The sequence below is a fragment of the Pseudophryne corroboree genome, chromosome 1 (genome assembly GCF_028390025.1).
Source record: "Pseudophryne corroboree isolate aPseCor3 chromosome 1, aPseCor3.hap2, whole genome shotgun sequence".
NCBI lineage: Eukaryota > Metazoa > Chordata > Amphibia > Anura > Myobatrachidae > Pseudophryne > Pseudophryne corroboree.
In genome coordinates this window covers 362941316-362957571 of record NC_086444.1, presented here as the reverse complement: position 1 = coordinate 362957571, position 16256 = coordinate 362941316, and the positions used below count along the sequence as shown (strand labels likewise).

At 48.7% G+C, this 16256-nt stretch overlaps 1 protein-coding gene across 3 annotated transcripts in view; it reads right to left on the bottom strand.

Moving 5' to 3' along the window:
* DGCR2 (DiGeorge syndrome critical region gene 2) overlaps nt 1-15672 on the bottom strand; it is a 235362-nt gene extending 219690 nt beyond the window's left edge. For 2 of the 3 annotated variants that reach the window (XM_063964807.1, XM_063964808.1), the window contains exon 1: nt 15347-15672. In XM_063964807.1, the coding sequence (XP_063820877.1) occupies nt 15347-15425 (79 nt within the window). In that variant the 5' untranslated portion in view covers nt 15426-15672. Of the gene's footprint in view, nt 1-15180; nt 15227-15346 lie in introns of those variants that run through there. The other variant, XM_063912969.1, reaches the window with a different exon arrangement.
* Nucleotides 15673-16256: the final 584 nt, after the last annotated feature.

Sequence of the window (16256 nt, the reverse complement as noted above, 5' to 3'; positions counted from 1 at the left end):
AGGAACTTGCCCTCCTCCAGACCCGAGATCACTGCTCTCAGATTCCATTTTGAACTTGAATTCCTTCAGATAAGGGTTTAACGACTTCAGGTTCAAAATCGGTCTGACCGAACCATCCGGTTTCGGAACAACAAATAGGTTTGAATAGTAACCCTTGTTTTCCACTTTGATGGAACTGGAACAATGACATCCGACCTTTCCAATTTTTTAATAGCTTCCTGTAGGATAGCCCTTTCAGTCAGTAAAGCCGGCAAGCCTGACTTGAAGAATCTGTGAGGTGGGAGCTCTTGAAACTCCAGCCTGTACCCCTGGAAACTATATCCTGCACCCAGGGATTCAGGCCGGATGACACTCAGATGTGACTGAAACGTCTGAGTCTCACTCCCACCTGCTCGTTCTCCAGGCCGTGAGGATCACCGTCATGCTGAGGATTTGGAGGAAACCGATGCAGGATTCTGTTCCTGGGAACCTGCGGGTGCAAGTTTTTTGGATTGTGCCTGACCACCTCTGAAGAAAGTGGTAGGCGGCTTGGATTTCTTAGCTTTTGCGGCCCGAAAGGACTCCATTGAGGACGTAGAAAAGTGTTTCTTCGGTGTCTGAACAGCTGAGGGAAGAAAGGTTGACTTACCAACGGTTGCCGTGGAGATCCACTCATCCAATGCTACCCCAAATAGAGCCTGATATGTGAAGGGTAGGTTCTCCACACTTCTCCTGGATTCCGCGTCTGCCGTGCGAGTCCCCTGCATGCCGAGTCCCCTGCATGGAAGACGTCCTAGCATTCAGATGACCCAGGTCATTCATGGCCTCCACCATGAAACCCGCAGAATCCTGTATGTTACGTAAAAACAATTCAATGTCACTTCGATCCATAGAATCTAAGTCCTCTAGTAATGTGCCTGACCACTTTACTATGGCTTTAGAAATCCATGCACAGGCAATAGTGGGCCTTAACGCCACGCCTGATGCAGTGTATATGGATTTGAGCGTATTTTCAATCTTGCGGTCAGCCGGTTCTTTCAAAGCTGTAGACCCAGCGACAGGTAAAAACACCTTTTTAGACAGTCTAGATACAGAAGCGCCTACTATAGATGGGTTTTCCCACTTTTTCCTATCATCCTCAGGGAAAGGAAAAGCAAGAACCACCCTCTTTGGGATCTGTAATTTTTTCTCTGGGTATTCCCAGGATTTTTCAAATAATGCGTTTAATTCTTTAGATGCAGGGAAGGTCAAGGAGGCTTTCTTATTGTCTGTAAAGTAAGCCTCCTCTACCTGCTCAGGTGGTTTGTCAGTAATGTGTAATACATCCCTAATGGCCTCTATCATGAGCTGCACCCTTCTTGCCAGGGAAGCCTCACCCATCCCCCATCCCCCCCCCTGCATATCCGCATCACCGTCTGCCGTGTCAGAGTCGGGGACCGTGTCGACTTGCATAATCTGAGCAAGTGCACGTTTCTTTGGGTATATACACAAGGGGATTTTGAGCTAGTGGGAACAGAACCAGACAAAGCCTCCACAGATTGTTTTAAAACTTGTGATTCAGTCTCGTAGTGTGCAATCTTAGTAGAAATCTGGGAAATCATTCCCTTAATAGAAGCCACCCACTGGGGTTCGGATTCGGAAGGCTGAGACATAATATTAAATTCCTGAGTACATGGAATGGATTCCTCTGGTGAAGATACATAATCTGCAGCACAAGATAAAGAGTCCTTGGACATAGTAATGTGAGATTGTATACACACACACAGGAAAATGTCAGACACAGTTTTCCCCAAGTACCTTCAGAGAGACACAGAGATAATGGAGCCAGCACACACAGCGCCCCAGAAGACAGTTATAAAATAAGTGTCTGGCGCTGAATGTGCACCCTTAATAGACTACACAGTTGTAATGCACTCCCCCCTTCTATAACCCCCTGGCACCGCACAGGACGACTGGAGTTATGTGGAGGGTCAGCGTCCCCTGTCAGCGTTTGTGTGATTTCTGCAGGGAGAAAATAGCACTGGAGAGCTGCTGGATCTGCTCTGAGAAGCTCCGCCCCCAAAAATGGTGCGTCTTCCCGCAAGTTGCAATTTTTTATACTGTCCTGAGGAGTTATAACTAGCAGTAGTTCAGAGACCCTGATAGGATTAGTGACCAGTGTAAGGGTTTGTGCTGGCTCAGGGCGCCCCTCACAGCGCCGCACCGTAGCACCGCTGAGCCTCCAGAGAGCAGTTTCAGTACTGCGCTCCCACCCTGTTGCCGTCATACACACCAGCTCTCCGCTTGTCGGGTCACCGGTGACCTACTCACCACCGCAATCTTCTGGCTCTGTTAGGGGGTGGCGGCATGCTTCGGGAGTGAGCGGTCACCTCGGGGGTTAACGCTCATCATCCTCAGGAGCTTAATGTCCTGTCTGCGGAGATAGTGGCCATCAACCTCAGAGGGTTGGACACTACTTCCCCCTAAGTGCCACAAAGCAGGGAGGCTGTTGCCAGCAACCTCCCTGTGCCTAAACTCTATAAAAAAAAAAAAACACACTAGAAAAGCCACTAGGCGCTCCCCTAGCTGTGAACGGCTCCACCGGGCACATTTTCTAAACTTAGTCAGGTAGGAGGGGCATAGAGGGACAGTGATCGCAAAAACGCGCTATGGCACGTTTTTTTAAGACCTGGGACTCAAGTTTCTAAAGTGGGAGGGTCCCCGGGGACGCGCTCCTCATTAGCCTTGTATGATTGACTGATGCTGGTCCCGGGCTGAATGATATAAAGAGGAAGTGGAGCCAGTTTCCCTTCCTCTTTGGCGCCTGGCTGCTTGCGGCGGGTGAGTGAAGGCTAGTGCGGGTGGTGGATGGGTTAAGACAGGGGGGTTGCCACAGCGACTCGGGGGGGGGGATGCTGGTGATGTGCAGGGATCGGCGTCCTCCGTGATCTAGTGGGTAAAGCTGGGCTTAGTTACTGGGGCTTCCTGCGGTGCCGTCTGAGGGGGTGGCCGCGCTGCCGCTCTTGCTTTGAGGTGTTCAACTAAGCCCAGCTTTACCCACTAGGTCACGGAGGACGCCGATCCCTGCACGTGTGGTGGGTTCCCTGTCTGTGTCTGCTACGGCCCGGTGAAATATGCAGTGGCGGTATAGCTGCGGCCGCGATGCGCGTTAGTCACGGCCGTGTGACTGGGCTTGCTGAGGGGGCCGGGGTTCCCATGGTGCAGCCGTATGGTGGCGCGGGAGTGAGAAGCGGTGTATGTTTATTGCTGTGAGGGGTTCCCTGGCTGGCGTCTTCGGGTGGAGGGGGGCTGGGGTCGGCTGTGCCTCAGTGCTCTGCCTGGCGCAAGGTGTATAATAACGTGCTCTGCCTGGCGCAAGGTGTATAATAACGTGCTCCGCCTGGCGCAAGGTGTATAATAACGTGCTCCGCCTGGCGCAAGGTGTATAATAACGTGCTCCGCCTGGCGCAAGGTGTATAATAACGTGCTCCGCCTGGCGCAAGGTGTATAATAACGTGCTCCGCCTGGCGCAAGGTGTATAATAACGTGCTCTGCCTGGTGCAAGGTGTATAATAACGTGCTCTGCCTGGCGCAATGTGTATAATAACGTGCTCTGCCTGGCGCAATGTGTATAACGTGCTCTACCTGGCGAAGTGCATAGGAGGTTTTACCTGGTGCAATGTGTATAAGCGGCACTACTGTGTGGTGTGATGTGAATTGACACTATTATGTGGGCACGCCCCTTCCCCATTAAGCCACACCCATAAAATTTTGCAGCACGCCTTCGACGCACATTGCCTATACTTTGCGGTCTGGGATGTGGAACACCAATTCACTTTCTGCCTAAGGGCACCAAAATGTCTAGTTACAGCTCTGATGCAGGGTGTCCTGCATGCTACACAGCCCAGCAGCATTGTCACCCCAACCCCCCACCTTGCAACACTTTTGTAGTGTCCAAACAAGATTAAGATTTGAAAGAACCTTCATTCCGATGGAACCCAGAAAAAGACCGGTAGGACCCCGATTTTTTTAAAAAGTGAGGGGTCCTTGGGACCCACTTTTTTTTTGGCTCAGCGCGATCACTGGAGGGAGGAGCCAGCCCACACTATTAAACTCTTAAAAGTGCCCATGGCTCCCAAGGGTCCCGTCTATACCCAATGGTACTAAGGTGGACCCCTGCATCCTCTAGGACGTAAGAGAAAGGAGTATTATTAATAAAAGAAATAAGAAATCAGAGGTGTACCACACTGCTTAACAAACCTCTGAGCTTGTACTCTTTACTACACCAGTAGAAGGGTGGTCTTCAGTATGCCGACTGTCGGGATCCCGGCGCACAGTATACCGATTGAATAGCAGGGAAACATTTGAATATTGCCCAGGGTTGACACAACAGGAGGGGTAAAATAAGAATTTACTTACCGATAATTCTATTTCTCGTAGTCCGTAGTGGATGCTGGGGACTCCGTAAGGACCATGGGGAATAGCGGCTCCGCAGGAGACTGGGCACATCTAAAGAAAGCTTTAGGACTATCTGGTGTGCACTGGCTCCTCCCCCTATGACCCTCCTCCAAGCCTCAGTTAGGATACTGTGCCCGGACGAGCGTACACAATAAGGAAGGATTTTGAATCCCGGGTAAGACTCATACCAGCCACACCAATCACACTGTACAACTTGTGATCTGAACCCAGTTAACAGCATGATAACAGAGGAGCCTCTAGAAAAGATGGCTCACTACAGCAATAACCCGATTTTTTGGTAACAATAACTATGTACCAGTATTGCAGACAATCCGCACTTGGGATGGGCGCCCAGCATCCACTACGGACTACGAGAAATAGAATTATCGGTAAGTAAATTCTTATTTTCTCTAACGTCCTAAGTGGATGCTGGGGACTCCGTAAGGACCATGGGGATTATACCAAAAGCTCCCAAACGGGCGGGAGAGTGCGGATGACTCTGCAGCACCAATTGAGAGAACTCCAGGTCCTCCTCAGCCAGGGTATCAATTTTGTAGAATTTTTCAAACGTATTTGCTCCTGACCAAGTAGCTGCTCGGCAAAGTTGTAAAGCCGAGACCCCTCGGGCAGCCGCCCAAGATGAGCCCACCTTCCTTGTGGAGTGGGCATTTACAGATTTTTGGCAGTGGCAGGCCTGCCACAGAATGTGCAAGCTGAATTGTACTACAAATCCAGCGAGCAATAGTCTGCTTAGAAGCAGGAGCACCCAGCTTGTTGGGAGCATACAGGATAAACAGCGAGTCAGATTTTCTGACTCCAGCCGTCCTGGAAAACATATATTTTCAGGGCCCTGACAACGTTTAGCAACTTGGAGTCCTCCAAGTCCCTAGTAGCCGCAGGCACCACAATAGGTTGGTTCAGGTGAAACGCTGAAACCACCTTAGGGAGAAACTGAGGACGAGTCCTCAATTCCGCCCTGTCCGAATGGAAAATCAGATAAGGGCTTTTACAGGATAAAGCCGCCAATTCTGACACGCGCCTGGCCCAGGCCAGGGCCAACAGCATGACCACTTTCCATGTGAGATATTTTAACTCCACAGATTTAAGTGGTTCAAACCAATGTGACTTTTGGAACCCAAAAAACTACATTGAGATCCCAAAGTGCCACTGGAGGCACAAAAGGAGGCTGTATATGCAGTACCCCTTTTACAAACGTCTGAACTTCAGGGACTGAAGCTAGTTCTTTTTGGAAGAAAATTGACAGGGCCGAAATTTGAACCTTAATGGACCCCAATTTTAGGCCCATAGACACTCCTGTTTGCAGGAAATGTAGGAATCGACCCAGTTGAATTTCCTCCGTCGGGCCTTACTGGCCTCGCACCACGCAACATATTTTCGCCAAATGCGGTGATAATGTTTTGCGGTTACATCCTTCCTGGCTTTGATCAGGATAGGGATGACTTCATCCGGAATGCCTTTTTTCCTTCAGGATCCGGCGTTCAACCGCCATGCCGTCAAACGCAGCCGCGGTAAGTCTTGGAACAGACAGGGTCCTTGTTGGAGCAGGTCCCTTCTTAGAGGTAGAGGCCAAGGATCCTCCGTGAGCATCTCTTGAAGTTCCGGTTACCAAGTCCTTCTTGGCCAATCCGGAGCCACGAATATAGTGCTTACTCCTCTCCATCTTATCAATCTCAGTACCTTGGATATGAGAGGCCGAGGAGGGAACACATACACTGACTGGTACACCCACGGTGTTACCAGAGCGTCTACAGCTATTGCCTGAGGGTCCCTTGACCTGGCGCAATACCTGTCGAGTTTTTCCCAACGGTTTATAATCATGTGGAAGACTTCTGGGTGAAGTCCCCACTCTCCCGGGTGGAGGTCGTGCTGAGGAAGTCTGCTTCCCAGTTGTCCACTCCCGGAATGAATACTGCTGACAGTGCTATCACATGATTTTCCGCCCAGCGAAGAATCCTTGCAGCTTCTGCCATTGCCCTCCTGCTTCTTGTGCCACCCTGTCTGTTTACGTGGGTGACTGCCGTGATGTTGTCCGACTGGATCAACACCGGCTGACCTTGAAGCAGAGGTCTTGCTAAGCTTAGAGCATTGTAAATGGCCCTTAGCTTCAGGATATTTATGTGAAGTGATGTCTCCAGGCTTGACCATAAGCCCTGGATATTCCTTCCCTGTGTGACTGCTCCCCAGCCTCGCAGGCTGGCATCCGTGGTCACCAGGACCCAGTCCTGAATGCCGAATCTGCGGCCCTCTAGAAGATGAGCACTCTGCAACCACCACAGGAGGGACACCCTTGTCCTTGGTGACAGGGTTATCCGCTGATGCATCTGAAGATGCGACCCGGACCATTTGTCCAGCAGGTCCCACTGGAAAGTTCTTGCGTGGAATCTGCCGAATGGGATTGCTTCGTAGGAAGCCACCATTTTACCCAGAACCCTTGTGCATTGATGCACTGAGACTTGGCTCGGTTTTAGGAGGTTCCTGACTAGCTCGGATAACTCCCTGTCTTTCCCCTCCGGGAGAAACACCTTTTTCTGGACTGTGTCCAGGATCATCCCTAGGAACAGAAGACAAGTCGTCGGAACCAGCTGCGATTTTGGAATATTGAGAATCCAATCGTGCTGCCGCAACACTACCTGAGATAGTGCTACACCGACCTCCAACTGTTCCCTGGATCTTACCCTTATCAGGGAATCATCCAAGTAAGGGATAACTAAAATTCCGTTCCTTCGAAGGAATATCATCATTTCGGCCATTACCTTGGTAAAGACCCGGGGTGCCGTGGACCATCCATACGGCAGCGTCTGAACTGATAGTGACAGTTCTGTACCATAAACCTGAGGTACCCTTGGTGAGAAGGGTACATTTTGACATGAAGGTAAGCATCCTTGATGTCCCGAGACATCATGTAGTCCCCTTCTTCCAGGTTCGCAATCACTGCTCTGAGTGACTCAATCTTGAATTTGAACCTCTGTATGTAAGTGTTCAAAGATTTTAGATTTAGAATCGGTCTCACCGAGCCGTCCGGCTTCGGTACCACAACAGTGTGGAATAATACCCCGTTCCCTGTTGCAGGAGGGGTACCTTGATTATCACCTGCTGGGAATACAGCTTGTGAATGGCTTCCAAAACTGTCTCCCTGTCAGAAGAAGACATCGGTAAAGCCGACTTTAGGAAAACGGCGAGGGGGAGACGTCTCGAATTCTAATTTGTACCCCTGAGATATCACCTGAAGGATCCAGGGGTCTACTTGCGAGTGAGCCCACTGCGCGCTGAAATTCATTGAGACGGGCCCCCCACCGTGCCTGATTCTGCTTGTAAAGCCCCAGCGTCATACTGAGGGCTTGGCAGAGGCGGGAGAGGGTTTCTGTTCCTGGGAACTGGCTGATCTCTGCAGCCTTTTTTCTCTCCCTCTGTCACGGGGCAGAAATGAGGAACATTTTGCCCGCTTGTCCACGAAAAGACTGCGCCTGATAATACGGCGTCTTCTCATGTTGAGAGGCGACTTGGGGTACAAACGTGGATTTCCCAGCTGTTGCCGTGGCCACCAGGTCTGAAAGACCGACCCCAAATAACTCCTCCCCTTATTAAGGCAATACTTCCAAATGCCGTTTGGAATACGCATCACCTGACCACTGACGTGTCCATAACCCTCTACTGGTAGAAATGGACAACGCACTTAGACTTGATGCCAGTCGGCAAATATTCCGCTGTGCATCACGCATATATAGAAATGCATCTTTTAAATGCTCTATAGGCAAAAATATACTGTCCCTATCTAGGGTATCAATATTTTCAGTCAGGGAATCCGACCACGCCAACCCAGCACTGCACATCCAGGCTGAGGCGATTGCTGGTCGCAGTATAACACCAGTATGTGTGTAAATACATTTTAGGATACCCTCCTGCTTTCTATCAGCAGGATCCTTAAGGGCGGCCATCTCAGGAGAGGATAGAGCCCTTACAAGCGTGTGAGCGCTTTATCCACCCTAGGGGGTGTTTCCCAACGCACCCTAACCTCTGGCGGGAAAGGATATAATGCCAATAACATTTTAGAAATTATCAGTTGTTATCGGGGGAAAACCACGCATCATCACACACCTCATTTAATTTCTCAGATTCAGGAAAACTACAGGTAGTTTTTCCTCACCGAACATAATACCCCTTTTTGGTGGTACTCGTATTATCAGAAATGTGTAAAACATTTTTCATTGCCTCAATCATGTAACGTGTGGCCCTACTGGAAGTCACATTTGTCTCTTCACCGTCGACACTGGAGTCAGTATCCGTGTCGGCGTCTATATCTGCCATCTGAGGTAACGGGCGCTTTAGAGCCCCTGACGGCCTATGAGACGTCTGGACAGGCACAAGCTGAGTAGCCGGCTGTCTCATGTCAACCACTGTCTTTTATACAGAGCTGACACTGTCACGTAATTCCTTCCAACAGTTCATCCACTCAGGTGTCGACCCCCTAGGGGGTGACATCACTATTACAGGCAATCTGCTCCGTCTCCACATCATTTTTCTCCTCATACATGTCGACACAAACGTACCGACATACAGCACACACACAGGGAATGCTCTGATAGAGGACAGGACCCCACTAGCCCTTTGGGGAGACAGAGGGAGAGTTTGCCAGCACACACCAAAGCGCTATATATATACAGGGATAACCTTATATAAGTGTTTTTCCCCTTATAGCTGCTGTATTGTTAATACTGCGCCTAATTAGTGCCCCCCTCTCTTTTTTAACCCTTTCTGTAGTGTAGTGACTGCAGGGGAGAGCCAGGGGAGCTTCCCTTCAACTGAGCTGTGAGGGAAAATGGCGCCAGTGTGCTGAGGAGATAGGCTCCGCCCCTTTTTCGCTGACTTTTCTCCTGCTTTTTTATGGATTCTGGCAGGGGTTTAAATTCATCCATATAGCCCTGGGGGCTATATGTGATGTATTTTCGCCAGCCAAGGTGTTTTTATTGCTGCTCAGGGCGCCCCCCCCTAGCGCCCTGCACCCTCAGTGACCGAAGTGTGCTGAGGAGCAATGGCGCACAGCTGCAGTGCTGTGCGCTACCTTGGTGAAGACAGGATGTCTTCTGCCGCCGATTTTCCGGACCTCTTCTGTCTTCTGGCTCTGTAAGGGGGCCGGCGGCGCGGCTCTGGGACCCATCCATGGCTGGGCCTGTGATCGTCCCACTGGAGCTAATGTCCAGTAGCCTAAGAAGCCCAATCCACTCTGCACGCAGGTGAGTTCGCTTCTTCTCCCCTTAGTCCCTCGATGCAGTGAGCCTGTTGCCAGCAGGTCTCACTGAAAATACAAAACCTAAACTAAAACTTTCACTAAGAAGCTCAGGAGAGCCCCTAGTGTGCACCCTTCTCGTTCGGGCACAGAGATCTAACTGAGGCTTGGAGGAGGGTCATAGGGGAAGGAGCCAGTGCACACCAGATAGTCCTAAAGCTTTCTTTAGATGTGCCCAGTCTCCTGCGGAGCCGCTATTCCCCATGGTCCTTACGGAGTCCCCAGCATCCACTTAGGACGTTAGAGAAAACAAATGATTGATGATCTAGGTAGACTTTAGCAATGGTAAAGAACGTGGCAACTACAGATTAATCCTAAAAATACAAAATCATGCACTTGGATCTCAAAAACACAAAGGCTAAATATAGTATAAGGTTGTACTATAATGGAAATTCAAAGGAGGAAAGGGAATTACGAGTCACTATTTCAAGTGACTTAAAGGCAGGGAAGCAATACAAAAAAACAATGAGAAAGGCAAGTCAGATGTTTGGTTGCATACGGAGATGAATTAGTAGCAGGAAGAAAGAAATAATAATGCCACTGTATAGGTCATTGGTATGGCCTCATCTGGAATACTGTGACGGATATAAATATATTAGACTAGAGAGCACCCACAAAAAGGGCAAACAAAATGGTGCACGGCCTGCATCACAAAACTTACAAAAGATCATAACATATATAGTTTGGAGCAGAGAAGGGAAAGGGGAGGGGGGGGGGGGGGGGGGGGGGACATAATAAAACCCTTCATATAGTTGAAAGTTTCTAACTAAGTACAGGAGGAAAATATTCTTCAAAGGAAGACAAGTATTAGAACTTGAGGACATGCACTGACACTGGAGGGAGGTTCAGGAGACATTTAAGGAAAAATTACTTCACGGAAAGGGTAGTGGTAAGTGGAATAACCTCCCGTCAGAGGTGGTAGAGGTTAAGACAGTTTAGCAATTTAAACAAGCTTGGGATAGGTATGTGAATATCCTTACAAAGAACTAAGGGTGTGTACACACGGTGAGATCCTTGCTATGCCCGATTTTCACTTGCGATTTCCCTTGAACTCCCCAGAGCTCAGCACCACCGATTTTGACTAACTTTTCTTGAGATATGGACTATGTGTGCTTACGATTTTGGCTTATGTGAGATTTTGGCTTATGTGAGATGTCATTGACATGTGAGATGAACTAGATAGTACACCGATCTAGCAAGGATTGAATTGCCTGCACAGTCTATCTTTTCCTGCGATGCCGACCTGGCAGGACTGCGCATCGGGATTGAATCGGGATCGCAAGGTGACTTTCACCTTGCGATCTGCACTAACTTTTCTTGCGATTTTGACTATCTAGTCGAAATCGAAAGAAAATATCTCACCGTGTGTACACACCCTAAGGGGGAGATGTACGATTCCGGAACATATCGTACCGGTATGGCTCTTTCACTCTTTACCGAGGCGAAGCAGAAAACACTAGCACCGAGATGCAAGAACATCTTGGCTGCCGGAGAGGAGAAGTGAAAACTCTCCCCTCAGCACATCAGCCTAGTGCTGATGTGCTGTATCTTTCCCCTGGCCGGCTCCACTGGACATGTGTGAGATCTCGCTACTCTCACATGCAGACCGGGGCCAGCAAGTGCCACAGCCAGGGACAGAGCTGTCCCTGCTGTGGTAAATGGGAAATTACACCTGCAGCTGTCGGAATGGTCGATGCCACGGTTCATAAATTGCCCTACATATCGATCTTATAGACAGCACCGCCAGACACTGCCAGAGTCATACATGGGGAAGAAGTGGTATCCGTGCACATGACATGCTTTGATTGGGGCCCATGAATTAAAAATGGTTGAGGTTACCTAAAGGATAAAGAAATTTAAAAAAAGGGGGGCGGGGGAAGAAACTAGCTGGGCCAAGTGGGTTTTATCTGCTGTCAAATTCTATGTTACATACAGCTGATATGGAATATCAGAGTAAGAAAAATGTCAGACAGATTAAATTGCCAGGCAGTAAAAGTGGAGATGGATATTTGCATCAGCCACATTCTAGATGGAACTGTAGTTCTCAACTCCAGTCCTCAGGTACCCCCAAAAAGTCATGTTTTATGGATTTCTTTAATCATGTGCCGGTGAGATCATCTAATTTGCTGTGTCAGTAGTTATCCAACCTGTTTCCACAGATAAAAGTCCAGATAATAGGATGTGATGGGGGATCTTAAGCACTGGAGTTGAGAGCCACTGAGACTGAAAGTCACATGAGCAAAGCACACAATCTTATAGCGACTTGCAATTATTCTGCTGATTATGTACACAGATGAGCGGCTTGCTCCAGTTGCATTCCGGCTGGGACGCAGTGTGAGCAAATTCCAACTAAAGGCTCTGAATGAGCTCTGATTATTGCATTGTTCAGCCATGATTACTACATGAACATTTTACTATTTACTTTACATATTAAATAGAACACTGTCAGCAAGTCTAACAAAGAAGTCAACACTTTTCTTGAAATTAAACAAGAACTATATTTAGACAAGAAACCAAAATACATGTGCTTGTGCTCAGACAAGGCACCAAACAGTAATATACAAAGCGTTAATTTCTTAAGGACGGCTAAAGTGGGTTGCCCGCCTCCAGTCCTGCCTTGACATAATTGGCTTTTCCTGTCTCCATTGTAAAGTGGGTCAATTTGTACACTAAATCCTTGACAGCAGTAATTCTAGTTATTGTCGGATGGAAAATATTTCTACATGAATTTATTCAGTCAAGTGCCAGGTACAATTTACAAACTTCCCAATAGGTGACAATTGCTAGTGTTCTTTGTAATAAATCAGCATATTTTAACTAAATTTGGGATTCAGCATCCTGAAAAAATAAACAGTTCCCTTAGAGTTCATAAAATGTTGTGGAAAATATCTATATGGAATATTTACATTGTATGATAAATTAATTCACATAATTAGTGAAACGTAAAACGGCATAAATTATAGCTGTAGAAATCAACACTTAAAAATTGTAAAATGTCAAAGAACTTTGACCAAAAAAAAGTACACTTACAAAGGACATAGATACGTTTGACAACTTTACAGCAAATATACACTGACCAAACATATCCTAAAAAGATATTCAACACAAACATGGATGCAGTGTGTTTTTAAAACAATCGAAAACATTGGGGTCGATTCAATTCAGCAACAGTTGAATAGCGCCGGGAGTTAGCTCCCAGCGCTATTCAATACAGCAACAAGTGACACCAACTGTCGGGAATTCTTCTCTCACCCCCGGGGGATGAGAGAGGAAATCCGACAAAAGTGCTGCCTCGCTGCCGGCGCAAGGCTGATTCTGTCAGGAATCAGCATTGCGGCGGGGAGTTAAGTCGGGGAATGCCCGTTCTCCCGACAATTCAACCTGTTAAGTCCGCGAGAACGGGCCTTCGCCGACTTAACTTGAGCTCAGTTGAATAGCGACAGAAGCCAACTCCTGGCGCTATTCAACTGTCGCTGAATTTAATCGACTACTGGAGAGAGAAGAACTGACAAAACTCTATTATAAAAAAAACACAACTACTTCCACAAAAAAAAAAAAAAAAAAACAATGAACTGTAAATACCAACTGCCTTTCACCTATAACTGAGGGCTAATCTGCCATCCAAAGAAAAATGACTAGAGTGAAAAGACACAGCGAGGCAGAGCGCAAAGTGAACTGGGCATAAATGACTTAACAGTAGTGCACATGAAAATATGCATCACCATATAGGTCAGACACATATGTGCCTAATGGGATAGAAGTTGTAATGGTCAGCAGGTACTAGCATCTGCCCTATAATAGGTAGAGATTGCCTCGTAGCATGTGTGTACTGGAACGCATTTTCACACCTCTACGGAGATAAGGTTATGCCCCTTCCTGCCGCTCTAGACAGAATGCGGTTATTGTGTGCAAAATGCAAGGTTTGCACCACCACGTCTGCGCGCGCTCATTTTCTGAGAATGCATTGTGACAAAATACATAATAAAATCTAAATCAATGTCCATACACTCAAGTCTGCATTTACCTCTTTGGTCTCACTGGGGCAGATGTATTAACTTGGAGAAGGCATAAGGAAGTGATAAACCAGTGATATGTGCAAGGTGATAAAGGCACCAGCCAATCAGCTCCAATATGTAAATTAACAGTTAGGATCTGATTGGCTGGTGCCTTTATCACCATGCACATATCACTGGTTTATCACTTCCTTATCCCTTTTTCAGGTTAATACATCAGCCCCATTGTTCCCTAAATCACGTCTCCTGCATGAGTGAACAGCTGATATACACAGCAAATACAATATTTCTTAAAAAGGTAGTGAAAGCAATAACAATTTCAAATAACAGAACAAAAATAGAACACACTCTACAAAACCTTAGCTATAAGCAGAATTACTGTACAGTACCTAGAGATGAACCTATAAGTTTGGTTAGAAAAAAAAAAAAGTTCCTATCATCAAACTTGTCATAAATGGGGAAAGGTTTTAGGGTGTGTGCAGCAGCCAGGGCAATCGCAGTGTGTGCAGCAGGCAGGGCAGTTACAATGACCCTCATTCCGAGTTGACTGCTAGCTGCCGTTGTTCACTGCATAGCAATCAGTTAAAAAGACTGCAAAACTACGCATGCGTATGGGCCGCAATGCGCACGCACGGCGTACAGGTACAAAGTGCATCGTTGTTTTGCATTGCTTCTAGCGACGATTCCATTCACACAGCCAATCACAAGGAGATTGACAGGAAGAAGGCATTTATGGGTGTCAACTGACCGTTTTCTGGGAGTGTTTGGAAAAACGCAGGCGTTTGCAGGGCGGGTATCTGACGTCAATTACGGGACCTTCGTCGCAGCAATCATTGTACAGAATAAGTAACTACAGGGCTGGTCTTGTTTAGCACAAAATGTTTTTGTACCGCTCGGCTGCACAGGCGTTCACACTCTTGCAAAGCGAAAATACACTACCCCGTGGGCGGCGACTATGCGTTTGCACGGCTGCTAAAAGTAGCTAGCGAGCGATCAACTCGGAATAAGGGCCAATGTGCACAGCAGCCAGGGAACAGCCAGGGCAGTCGCAGTGGGTGCAGCAGCCAGGGCAGTCGCAGTGGGTGCAGCAGCCAGGGCTGGTACAATGTGTGCAGGTGGGGGAAGTTACAATGTGTGCAGCAGTCAGGGAACAGCCAGGGCAGTTACTGTGTGTGCAGCAACCAGGGCAGTTACAGCGCCCCGGATCTACGCGACAGTATGATGTATAGAGCGCTGATAGGGCCCCATAGTAATGTATGCTGGCATTTCCTTGGCATGTGACAGAGGCAGCATTTCCTACTGTCTGGCATGTAAGCACAGCCACCGGCACCGCCCCCCTGCCCGAGTCGTGCTGCTGGGACTGTGGGTACCGGGGGAGGCAGAGCAGGGACAGGAGCGGCAGGCAGGCCGGCGGCGTGATGCCGGCTCAGGGCTGCAGGCTGTGACCTTCTGCTGACAGTGAGCACCACGCAGACATCTGACTGACTGCACTGGGTGTATACTTCTCCCCTCCGCATCACTGCCTGAGAACCTCAGCCGGGACACCCGGGTCTTACCCCCCGCACGCCATTTTAAATGCCTATCAGCAGGCCTCGCCCTCCGGTGCACTCACCTGGCCGCAGCGGCTCGGTCAAAGTCAACACAAGCAGGAAGAGGAGGAGGAAGGTGCCGCTGTCCGGTTTGAGCACCATTTATCCTCCGTTCATCCTCCTGCCAGAGCAACGAAAACCGGACACTTGCCGGAGGGGTGGAGAGCGTAGGGAGCGCCGGTACCGGTGGCTAAAGATTTCCCGCCGTAACAACAGACAGGAATGCTAGGCTTCCTTTGTAGACCCACGTTCCCCCGTCTTGTTCGGTAACGGACACCGCACCGATGCACCTAGCTCCGATAACAAGATGGCGGCCTCCGTCACCTCACAACAAACAGAGCGCAGCCCAGCCAATCACAGTAGCACAGGGGCGTGCATTACGGTGTGTCACGTGACGCCGAGCCCGGACGCATCGCGCACCAATCACCGGAGACCGGGGGCGGGCATTACTTCCTTCTCCTGCGCGAGGGGGGTAGAGTCCCGCGGCGACGGGTTGCTTGCTATTGCCCTCTGGTGTAATCATAATCAGTGATTAGGTTGTTGCGGGCTCTGACTATACGCAGTGCCAGATTAAGGTCCTCATGGGCCTGGAGCTGTAATTTATGAAGGGCCTATTGCATACCCTCCAACATTTTACACTGAAAAATAGAGATGAGCGGGTTCGGTTTCTCTGAAACCGAACCCGCACGAACTTCATGTTTTTTTCACGGGTCCGAGCAGACTCGGATCCTCCCGCCTTGCTCGGTTAACCCGAGCGCGCCCGAACGTCATCATGACGCTGTCGGATTCTCGCGAGACTCGGATTCTATATAAGGAGCCGCGCGTCGCCGCCATTTTCACACGTGCATTGAGATTGATAGGGAGAGGACGTGGCTGGCGTCCTCTCCATTAGAAATTAGATTAGAAGAGAGAGAGAGATTGTGCAGAGTCAGA